Source organism: Phyllobates terribilis, unplaced genomic scaffold (assembly GCF_046119375.1).
Source record: "Phyllobates terribilis strain yellow unplaced genomic scaffold, ASM4611937v1 Scaffold_7__3_contigs__length_470593459, whole genome shotgun sequence".
NCBI lineage: Eukaryota > Metazoa > Chordata > Amphibia > Anura > Dendrobatidae > Phyllobates > Phyllobates terribilis.
The window spans coordinates 266,057,511-266,069,653 of NW_027362767.1; the positions used below are offsets into that span (position 1 = coordinate 266,057,511).

Genomic DNA, 12,143 nt, shown 5'->3' on the forward strand with positions numbered 1-12,143 from the left:
GAGGGGATAGGGGAGTCTGGAGGAGGGCACAGAGGGGTCTGGAGAAGGGGATAGGGGAGTCTGGAGGAGGGCACAGAGGGGTCTGGAGGAGGGAGGACAGCGGAGTCTGGAGGAGGGAGGACAGAGGAGTCTGGAGGAGGGCACAGAGGGGTCTGGAGAAGGGGAATGGGGAGTCTGGAGGAGGGGACAGAGGGGTCTGGAGGAGGGCACAGAGGGGTCTGGAGGAGGGAGGAGAGAGGAGTCTGGAGGAGGGGATAGGGGAGTCTGGAGAAGGGGATAGTGGTGTCTGGAGGAGGGAGGACAGAGGAGTCTGGAGGAAGGCACAGAGGAGTCTGGAGGAGGGGATAGGGGGGTCTGGAGGAGGGAGGACTGAGGAGTCTGGAGGAGGGCACAGAGGGGTCTGTAGGAGGGGATAGGGGAGTCTGGAGGAGGGCACAGAGGGGTCTGGAGGAGGGAGGACAGAGGACCCTGGAGGAGGGGATAGGAGGGTCAGGAGGAGGGCACAGAGAGGTCTGGAGAAAGGGATAGGAGAGTCTGGAGGAGGGCACAGAGGAGTCTGGAGAAGGAGATAGGGGAGTCTGGAGGAAGGCACAGAGGAGTCTGGAGGAGGGCACAGAGGGGTCTGTAGGAGGGGATAGGAGAGTTTGGAGGAGGGGATAGGAGGGTCTGGAGGAGGGAGGACAGAGGAGTCTGGAGGAGGGGATAGGAGGGTCTGGAGGAGGGCACAGAGAAGTCTGGAGGAGGGGATAGGGGAGTCTGGAGGAGGGGACACAGGGGTGTCTGGAGGAGGGGACACAGGGGTCTGGAGGAGGGGACAGAGGGGTCTCTGGAGGAGGGGACGGAGGGGAAAGAGGGGTCTCTGGAGGAGGGGACAGAGGGGTCTCTGGAGGAGGGGACAGGGTTGATCTAGAGGAGGGGATAGGGGGTCTGGAGGAGGGGATAGGGGGTCTGGAAGAGGCGATAGGAGGCTCTGGAGGAGGGTATAGGGGGTCTGGAGGAGGGGACAGAGGTAAGTCTGGAGGAGGGGACAGAGGGGTGTCTGGAGGAGGGGATAGGGGAGTCTGGAGGAGGGGACAGGGGTCTGGAGAAGGGGATAGGGGAGTCTGGAGGAGGGGACAGAAGGGGTCTGGAGGAGGGGATAGGGGGGTCTGGAGGAGGGGATAGGCGGGGTCTGGAGGAGGGGATAGGGGGGTCTGGAGGAGGGGATAGGGGGGTCTGGAGGAGGGGATAGGGGGGTCTGGAGGAAGGGATTGGTTAGTCTGGAGGAGGGGACAAAGGGGTCTGGAGGAGGGGATAGGGGGTCTGGAGGAGGGGATAGGGAAGTCTGGAGAAGGGGATAGGGGAGTCTGGAGGAGGGGACAGAGGTCTGGAGGAGACGATAAGAGGGTCTGGAGGAGGGGATAGGGGGTCTGGAGGAGGGGATAGGGGAGTCTGGAGAAGGGGATAGGGGAGTCTGGAGGAGGGGACAGAAGGGGTCTGGAGGAGGGGATAGGGGGGTCTGGAGGAGGGGATAGGGGAGTCTGGAAGAGGCGATGGGGGTCTGGAGAAGGGGATAAGGGAGTCTGGAGGAGGCGATGGGGGATCTGGAGAAGGGGATAGAGGAGTCTGGAGGAGGGCACAGAGGGGTCTGGAGGAGGGGATAGAGGGGTCTGGAGGAGGGGATAGGGGAGTCTGCAGGAGGGCACAGAGGGGTCTGGAGGAGGGAGGACAGAGGAGTCTGGAGGAGGGCACAGAGGGGTCTGTAGAAGGGGATAGGGGAGTCTGGAGAAGGGAATAGAGGGTTCTGGAGGGGGAGAGAGATCAGAGAAATCTTGAGAGAGGGGGTAAGAGGGGTCTGGAGGAGAAGGTGGATGGAGGTGTCTGGCAGTGGTTCACTTCCCTCTCCCCATTGAGAACACATACTTCCTGGGCTGAGTGTGCTCAAACAAGCTTTCGGCTGATTGGTATCTTGGCTGTAACGACTGGTATCTTGGCTGTAACGTCACCTTAGCTATAGGATCCCCCAGTACAGTTTACTGCTCCCTGTATGAGACTAACAGGAGAGAACTATCTGCCCCCTTCTATCGCGGCCTGAACAGTCTCCATGTCGGTTACTGTATGTCAGTATTCACACGCCTGCGGTATATTATATACATGGTGCCATCGTCCGGCCCTGTGCAGTCACACCTTCACTATGGACAAACCATTCACATGTCATGTGTGAGGAGAGAATGTGGCGGGAGTGATAAATGACACATTGTGACAGCTGCTCTGCAAGGACAGAAGGACAAGGGTGGAACGTCCCCAGGAGCAGAATCCAGCGCTGGTATCTCACCCCCGGGCACCGCTGTAGTACCTCACATTCCAGCCCCATTATATCCCCATTCATTCTAGGAGACGGCGTCCGCACTTTCCTGTCCCCATAGTACTACGGTGTAAAGTATGGAGGACGGACCAGCCGGAATGTTTTATAGGCTCTTGTACCGATGTTTATTCAGGACATATGCGGGGTCATCACCTAATGTACCACAATCCAGAATTGTGGATGCAGCCTGCAGTGTAAAGAATGGAGGTTTTCACTTTGGTTGCCATGGTTCCATCCAGGGTGACATATAGATGTCTATTGTGTTTCTTACTTCCCAGTGTATGTGAGTGTTGCTATCTCGTACAGATGAGAGGTTATTTTTATGTAGAGGTGACCTTGCATGTAACCAGCATGAAAATCTCCATTCTTTACACTGTGGCTGATTTCAGAGAACCCGAACAACACAGTATAATAGACACAAGGTTATGTGGTTTCTGTGGTTTAAGGAGATTACATCTATTTTAAGGAAATCAGCAAACTCCCTTCCGCCTCTGCTCAATCTGATTGTGATATTGTGAAGGGTACGTCCCTTTAAGACTTTGCCCCCTGATGTACGGGCAGCTTTATTTGGCTGATGCTGGTGATACATTTGGCGCGTCTTTAGACACTTTTTGTGTTTTTAATACCTCTAATTGTTGGACCAAAGCAATTTGTATTGGGCTGGTCGGGCCGTGGTTTGGGCTGGGATCTAAAATTAGATGCCGCAAATGGAGCCAAAATTGTTCACATTTTTCACCTTTTTTTTGCGGCACATTGACAACAGCAAATCTGCCCCAACAGTGGGAAAGTCTGGAACATAAAGCCGTGACCTCAGTGATACAGACAGGTGTGTGCTGACATTGCTTCCAGCAGGTGGCGCTGCAGAGCTCAGGTAGACTCAGTGACAGGTGTGTGTTTGGCACAGCAGCAGCTGGGGTCGTTATCAGCGTGCTGACCACCAACCTGGGACAGAATAGGAATAGCGACTGCTCTGTGCATCCAGAAAAGCCCTTCTCACAGCTCGGGGTCCTGTACAGACTAGGGGATCAGCACACATGACCCAGACCTGGTCCGACGCATTGTCCCAAGGTTCACTTCATGGCACCATGACACGACTGTCTGATGTGTATAGAGTGTCCTGATGTCCGTGATAGCAAATGTGGGTGAGAAAAAAAACAAAATAATGGTTAGGCATATCGGATTCCAACATGCCCAGTCCTGGCAGCTTCTCCCCACTGAGCGCACATGCGCTCTCGGCCGGGTCCAGCGTGAACGTATATGGGATTGTTGAAGGGGAACGGTCCAGCAGTCGATGAGTTAAAGGAAAGTTGCAGAGAATACCAGAAGAGCGGTTAAGTTTTTCTCTGGTTTTCCTTGCTCTTGCGTGGGTGTAGACCTCTCTCTGCCAAGGGGGAGCTACTCGCCTCACTGATAGGCAGCTGTGGAGGATCTGAGGGGGATTTGGGGATGATCTCGTTGCAGAAGGGAGCAAAATCCTGGGATCCGCTGGTGAACATCAGCTGCTCATGAAGGCAAGGCCTGTGTGTATCTGTGTCTTCTCCGTCACTATCTCTCAATGCAGGCAGGGGATTCTGGGCCAGAGTTATGATTTCTGCTCCGCAGCTGCAGGAAGAATACTTGCATCTGCTGCTGTCACTCTGCAGAAGTGCAGGGGGGGGGGGGGGCACTTATTCTTTCCATCAGTGCATGTACTCCAGGGGGCAATGCAAAAAAACAAAACCAGTCTGGGATGTTTCCACAAGTCAGGGGCCGAAATTAAGAAAGCGATATCTCCAATGGCTGCCATGGGTGGTCTCTTCCCTCTCCTTCCCGATTCCCCAACTGGAAATTGCAATGGAGGCAATCAAAAAATGGTGTAAAGGGTTTCTGTGGAGTGATAAGGGTGATTGACGCTCATCTGCTTCAGTGTCCCCATGACAGCTCTGCCTGTCCTGTGCCTTGAAAATAATACTGCATTCCAAGAGTACATGATAGGAAGGGTTGTCATGGGGACACTGGAGCTAGAGGTGCTGCAAGAATTGGGTCTGTAACTTGAATTGTATGCTTTAGTACATAAGTCCTCTGGCTCAGAGGATTAGAGGGGTGTCGGGGTCCTTTTTATTCTGCACCCTTGAGTGTAGGCCAATCTCTGGGGCAGGAGCTGTTGGAGCCGGGGCCAGTTAAAGGTCCACACCACATGGGGAGCCCCTTATGACTTTCCTCTGCATCCTCCTTTTGTAGTGTACCCCCACATTCAGTGCTTGTACCAGTGATGTAGTTATTTATGTGCCCCAGACTAGAACCCGGACGTGATGGTTTTACCAGAAGCTCCTTCCTGCAGCGACGACGAACCGGAATCAGGTGTTATCTGGAAAAACAAGATTCTTCTTAGAAATGTACAATAACCTGAACTTCACAGGTGACATCCACCGCCCAGAAAACACTGCCTACTGGGGTATAGTGGTCTGCTGCACGCTGGTATAACATAGGTATCCTCCTCTCTGTATATAATTATATATGTATAGCCTGAGCAGCTCCTGTATATAACTGTATATGTACAGCTGCTGGTATACCCTGGGCATCTCCTGTGTATAATTATATATGTACAGCTGGTATAACCCGGACATCTCCTTTATATGTCTGTATATATACAGCCGGTATAACCTGGGTATCGCCTGTATATAGTAATACATGTACAGGACAGCCGGGCTTCTCCTGTATATATACATGTACACCTGGTATAACCTGAGAATCTCCTGTATATAGTTATACATGTACAGCTGGTATAACCCGGGCATCTCCTGTATATAGTTATACATGTACAGCCGGTATAACATGGGAATCTCCTGCATATAATTATATATGTACAGCCGGTATAACCTGGGTATCTCCTGTATATAGTAATACATGTACAGGACAGCCGGGCTTCTCCTGTATATAGTTATACATGTACAGGACAGCGGGACTTCTCCTGTATATAGTTATACATGTACAAAACAGCCGGGCTTCTCCTGTATATAGTAATACATGTACAGAACAGCCGGACTTCTCCTGTATATACTGTAGTTATACATGTACAGGACAGCCGGACTCCTGTATATACTGTAGTTATACATGTACAGAACAGCCGGACTTCTCCTGTATATACTGTAGTTATACATGTACAGGACAGCCGGACTTCTCCTGAATATAGTTATACACTTTTCAAAAAAAATAAAGGGAACACTTAAACAACAGAATATAACTCCAAGTAAATCAAACTTCTGTGAAATCAAACTGTCCACTTAGGAAGCAACACTGATTGACAATCAATTTCACATGCTGTTGTGCAAATGGAATAGACAATAGATGGAAATTATTGGCAATTATCAAGACACCCTCAATAAAGGAGTGGTTCTGCAGGTGGGGACCTCAGACCACATCTCAGTACCAATGCTTTCTGGCTGATGTTTTGGTCACTTTTGAATGTTGGTTGTGCTCTCACACTCGTGGTAGCATGAGATGGACTCTACAACCCACAGAAGTTGCACAGGTAGTGCAGCTCATCCAGGATGGCACATCAATGCGAGCTGTGGCAAGAAGGTTTGCTGTGTCTGTCAGCGTAGTGTCCAGAGGCTGGAGGCGCTACCAGGAGACAGGCCAGTACACCAGGAGATGTGGAGGGGCCGTAGGAGGGCAACAACCCAGCAGCAGGACCACTACCTCCGCCTTTGTGAAAGGAGGAACAGGAGGAGCACTGCAAAATGACCTCCAGCAGGCCACAAATGTGCATGTGTCTGCACAAACGGTTAGAAACCGACTCCATGAGGGTGGTATGAGGACGCAACGTCCACAGATGGGGGTTTTGCTCACAGCCCAACACCGTGCAGGACGCTTTGCATTTGCCACAGAACACCAGGATTGGCAAAGTCGCCACTGGCGCCCTGTGCTCTTCACAGATGAAAGCAGGTTCACACTGAGCACATGTGACAGACGTGACAGAGTCTGGAGACGCCGTGGAGAGCGATCTGCTGCCTGCAACATCCTTCAGCATGACCGGTTTGGCAGTGGGTCAGTAATGGTGTGGGGTGGCATTTCTTTGGTGGGCCGCACAGCCTTCCATGTGCTCACCAGAGGTAGCCTGACTGCCATTAGGTACCGAGATGAGATCCTCAGACCCCTTGTGAGACCATATGCTGGTGCGGTTGGCCCTGGGTTCCTCCTAATGCAGGACAATGCCAGACCTCATGTGGCTGGTGTGTGTCAGCAGTTCCTGCAAGATGAAGGCATTGAAGCTATGGACTGGCCGCCCGTTTCCCAGACCTGAATCCGATTGAGCACAGTCTGGGACATCATGTCTCGCTCCATCCACCAACGTCACGTTGCACCACAGACTGTCCAGGAGTTGGCGGATGCTTTAGTCCAGGTCTGGGAGGAGATCCCATAGGAGACCATCCGCAACCTCATCAGGAGCATGCCCAGGCATTGTAGGGAGGTCATACAGGCACGTGGAGGCCACACACAATACTGAGCCTCATTTTGACTTGTTTTAAGGACATTACATCAAAGTTGAATCAGCCTGTAGTGTGTTTTTCCACTTTAATTTTGGGGGTGACTCCAAATCCAGGCCTCCATTGGATAATAAATTTGATTTCCATTGATGATTTTTGTGTGATTTTGTTGTCAGCACATTCAACTTTGTACAGAACAAAGTATTCAATGAGAATATTTCATTCATTCATTCATTCAGATCTAGGATGTGCTATTTGAGTGTTCCCTTTATTTTTTTGAGCCGTGTACATGTACAGGCGCTATAACCCTGGCTTCTCCTGTATATAGTTATACATGTACACCTGTATATAGTTATACATGTACGGGACAGCCGGACTTCTCCTGTATCTACAATCCCTGGCAAAAATTATGGAATCACCGGGCTCGGAGGATGTTCATTTAGTTGTTTAATGTTGTTGAAAAAAAGCAGATCACAGACATGGCAGAAAACTAAAGTCATTTCAAATGGCAACTTTAGGGCTTTAGGAAACACGAAAAGAAATCAAGATAAAAAATGTGGTACTCAGTAAGGGTGATTTTTTTCAGACCAAGCAAAGGGAAAAAATTATAGAATCACTCAATTCTGAGGAAAAAATTATGGAATCACCTTGTAAATTTTCATTTCGAAAACTAGCACCTGCATCAAATTAGATCTGCTCGTTAGTCTGCATCTAAAAAGGAGTGATCACACCTTGGAGAGCTGTAGCACCAACTGGACTGACATGAATCATGGCTCCAACACGAGAGATGTCAATTGAAACAAAGGAGAGGATTATCAAACTCTTAAAAGAAGGTAAACCATCACGCAATGTTGCAAAAGATGTTGGTTGTTCACAGTCAGCTGTGTCTAAAATCTGGAACAAATACAAACAACATGGGAAGGTTGTTAAAGGCAAACATACTGGTAGACCAAGGAAGACATCAAAGCGTCAAGACCGGAAACTTAAAGCAATATGTCTCCAAAACAGGAAATGCACAACAAAACAAATGAGGAACAAATGGGAGGAAACTGGAGTCAATGTCTGTGACCGAACTGTAAGAAACCGCCTAAAGGAAATGTGATTTACATACACAAAAGCTAAACATAAGCCATCATTAACACCTAAACAGAAATAAACAAGGTTACAATGGGCTAAGGAAAAGCAATCATGGACTGTGGATGACTGGATGAACGTCATATTCATTGATGACTTGCGAATCTGCATTGGGCAAGGTGATGATGCTGGAACTTTTGTTTGGTGCCGTTCCAATGAGATTTATAAAGATGACGGCATGAAGAGAACATGCAAATTTCCACAGTCATTGATGATATGGGGCTGCATGTCAGGTAAATGCACTGGGGAGATGGCTGTCATTACATCTTCAATAAATGCCCAAGTTTACATTGATATTGTGGACAGTTTTCTTTATCCCATCAATTGAAAGGATGTTTGGGGATGATGACATCATTTTTTCAAGATGATAATGCATCCTGCCATAGAGCAAAAACTGTGAAAACATTCCATGAAATAAGACACATAAGGTCAATGCCATGGCCTGCAAATAGTTCAGATCTCAATCCTATTGAAAATCTTTGTTGGAAGTTGCAGAAAATGGTCCATGACAAGGCTCCAACCTGCAAAGCTGATCTGGCAACAGCAATCAGAGAAAGTTGGAGCCAGATTGATGAAGAGTACTGTTTGTCACTCATTAAGTCCATGCCTCAAAGACTGCAAGCTGTTATTAAAGCCAGAGATGGTGCAACAAAATACTAGTGATGTATTGGAGTGTTCTTTTGTGTGTTTATTTTCTATGATTTCATATTTTTTTCCTCAGAATTGAGTGATTCCATATTTTTTTCTCCCTCTGCTTGGTCTGAAAAAAATTACCTTTACCGAGTACCACATTTTTTATCTTGATTTCTTTTCGTGTTTCCTAAAGCCCTAAAGTTGCCATTTGAAATGACTTTAGTTTTGTGCCATGTCTTTGATCTGCTTTTTTTCAACAACATTAAACAACTGAATGAACATCCTCCGAGCCCGGTGATTCCATAATTTTTTGCCAGGGGTTGTAGTTATACATGTACAGCCCATTATAACCCGGGCTTCTCCTGTATATAGTTGTACAGGACAGCCGGACTTCTCCTGTATATAGTTATACATGTACTGTCGGGCTTCTCCTGTATATAGCTATACATGTACTGCAGGGCTTCTCCAGCATATAGTTATACATGTACTGCCGGGCTTCTCCAATATATAGTTATACATGTACTGTCGGGCTTCTCCTGTATATAGCTATACATGTACTGCCGGGCTTCTCCAGTATATAGTTATACATGTACTGCCGGGCTTCTCCAATATATAGTTATACATGTACTGCCGGGCTTCTCCTGTATATAGCTATACATGTACTGCCGGGCTTCTCCAGTATATAGCTATACATGTACTGCAGGGCTTCTCCAGCATATAGTTATACATGTACTGCCGGGCTTCTCCAATATATAGTTATACATGTACTGTCGGGCTTCTCCTGTATATAGCTATACATGTACTGCCGGGCTTCTCCAGTATATAGTTATACATGTACTGCCGGGCTTCTCCAATATATAGTTATACATGTACTGCCGGGCTTCTCCTGTATATAGCTATACATGTACTGCCGGGCTTCTCCAGTATATAGTTATACATGTACTGCCGGGCTTCTCCAGTATATAGTTATACATGTACTGCCGGGCTTCTCCAGTATATAGTTATACATGTACTGCCGGGCTTCTACTGTATATAGTTATACATGTACTGCCGGGCTTCTCCAGTATATAGTTATACATGTACTGCCGGGCTTCTCCAGTATATAGTTATACAAGTACTGCCGGGCTTCTCCAGTATATAGTTATACATGTACTGCCGGGCTTCTCCAGTATATAGTTATACATGTACTGCCGGGCTTCTCCAGTATATAGCTATACATGTACTGCCGGGCTTCTCCTGTATATAGTTATACATGTACTGCCGGGCTTCTCCAGTATATAGTTATACATGTACTGCCGGGCTTCTCCAGTATATAGTTATACATGTACTGCCGGGCTTCTCCAGTATATAGCTATACATGTACTGCCGGGCTTCTCCAGTATATAGCTATACATGTACTGCCGGGCTTCTCCAGTATATAGTTATACATGTACTGCCGGGCTTCTCCAGTATATAGTTATACATGTACTGCCGGGCTTCTCCTGTATATAGCTATACATGTACTGCCGGGCTTCTCCTGTATATAGCTATACATGTACTGCCGGGCTTCTCCAGTATATAGCTATACATGTACTGCTGGGCTTCTCCAGTATATAGCTATACATGTACTGCCGGGCTTCTCCTGTATATAGTTATACATGTACTGCCGGGCTTCTCCAGTATATAGTTATACATGTACTGCCTGGCTTCTCCAGTATATAGTTATACATGTACTGCCGGGCTTCTCCAGTATATAGTTATACATGTACTGCCGGGATTCTCCTGTATATAGTTATACATGTACTGCCGGGCTTCTCCAGTATATAGTTATACATGCACTGCCGGGCTTCTCCTGTATATAGTTATACATGTACTGCCGGGCTTCTCCTGTATATAGTTATACATGTACTGCCGGGCTTCTCCTGTATATAGCTATACATGTACTGCCGGGCTTCTCCAGTATATAGCTATACATGTACTGCCGGGCTTCTGCTGTCAGTTTCTCCTTTTATCTGCGGTCGGGATGAAAGAGATTGGCGTGTTCTTGTGCAATAAGTGAATGGAAGCAGTAAAGTGAGATGTTTGCTGTGAGCGGTTGCCATAGGTTACATATTATCCGTCACCACCACCTGTAGCTTTCCTTTACTGCTCTCCAGATGCTGATCTGTGTGATTGACTTGGTGAGAATTTAAAGGAGAACCCCCCTTCCCTCCTGAAAACACGACTGCTTCTCTGTTACCTAGCAATGATGACTACTCCTAGAAAAATGAGTTGTTGTAGGCTCGCCTCCATTACTGGCAGCGCTGAGATATGCGGACTCCTCTCATCATGTGTCTGATCTACTTCTTACAATGGAGCTGCTGCCATTGTTTTCTATCTTTCATTGATTCTATTATTATTATTATTAGATTGTTATTCACATCTTTGTGCTTTTTTCCTATATTTCTTTAAAAATTTTGATGGTTGCCCTGGGTAACCAACCTCAGTTTAGCTCCACCCCCCTGTCAGACGTGTGACCCAACAGCTGACCCTAACTGGATAACTGGCTTCCCACAATGCACTGGTCTCCGGAAACAGGAAATCGGCTTGATCTTGACCGGTTTATATGTTGTAGGAACAAAATTTCCAGGATTTTAAAGGATTCCTTCATTCAGTTGTTAGATTTACTACAGAGGTTTGCTGGGTGGAGTATATGAATGAAAAGAGAAGATGCACTCACCCCCTGTGCTGGAGCAGACGTGATGGTGTCCCCAACCACCTGACTGCCGATATGGGGGTCCGATTCACAATCAGCTGATTGAAGTAAGCAGTGTACAGAGCCTAATAGCACAGCACCATACACCGTGGTGTGGCCGGTCTCTGGCTCAGCTCACATTCACTTCAATAGGAGCTGAGCTGCAGTACCCAGCAGTGGCCACTGCACAGCGTATGGTGCTGTGCACCTCTGGCTCTGTACACAGTGTATCTGTGGCCATGCTGCCTATTGGTGGCCCCTTTAAATCCACTGCAGGAGGACCCCACATTTTGGGGGAGCCCCGTGTCCTCTATATACAATTTTTTTTGTTTTTTGTATGTACAGAACTGATCTTTGCTACGAAACGCGTTGTCTGCATGTCATTTATGTAAACCAGAAGGTCCAATAAGAGGATATTTTCATGAATGGGGCCATGCACATAGACGCTCCCGGTTGGTTGCATCTTACGGGGTGTGGACTGATTCTGTCCAATACAATCAGGGAGACACATGTGAGTTCCTAACTGTATTTGTGTGTGTGATCGGCATCCGCGTGCGAGTCACCGCGCGGCAATGTGTGCGAGGCACCACGCGGCAATGTGTGCGAGGCGGAGGCCTCATTCATGTGCTATGTCGGTGCTGCCGGCGGTGTATACAAGCTATATAATGTATGTGGAATTTCTCCCGCGCGTTGTTCCCATTAATTAACACCTCGCACTGATTCACGTTTATGTTGCCGACGTGTCTGCGCACGTGAAGAGCCGGCGCCGCCTGTTTACAGCAAGGACAGGCTGCACAAACAGTGCATAGGAATCACCTCAGGGTGAGATCACATCATCCGAATTTGCGCT

At 48.1% G+C, this 12,143-nt stretch overlaps 1 protein-coding gene across 6 annotated transcripts in view; it reads left to right on the forward strand.

The window, feature by feature from the left end:
- The window catches only part of RALGDS (ral guanine nucleotide dissociation stimulator), a 104,684-nt gene that overhangs the window by 53,440 nt on the left and 39,101 nt on the right, over window positions 1–12,143 (forward strand). The window contains exon 1 of one of the 6 annotated variants that reach the window (XM_073640646.1): window positions 3,702–3,855. The exons of 4 other annotated variants lie outside the window; for them this stretch is intronic. In XM_073640646.1, coding sequence (XP_073496747.1) covers window positions 3,850–3,855 — 6 coding nt within the window. In that variant the 5' untranslated portion in view covers window positions 3,702–3,849. Of the gene's footprint in view, window positions 1–3,701; window positions 3,865–12,143 lie in introns of those variants that run through there. One more of the 6 variants, XM_073640645.1, reaches the window with a different exon arrangement.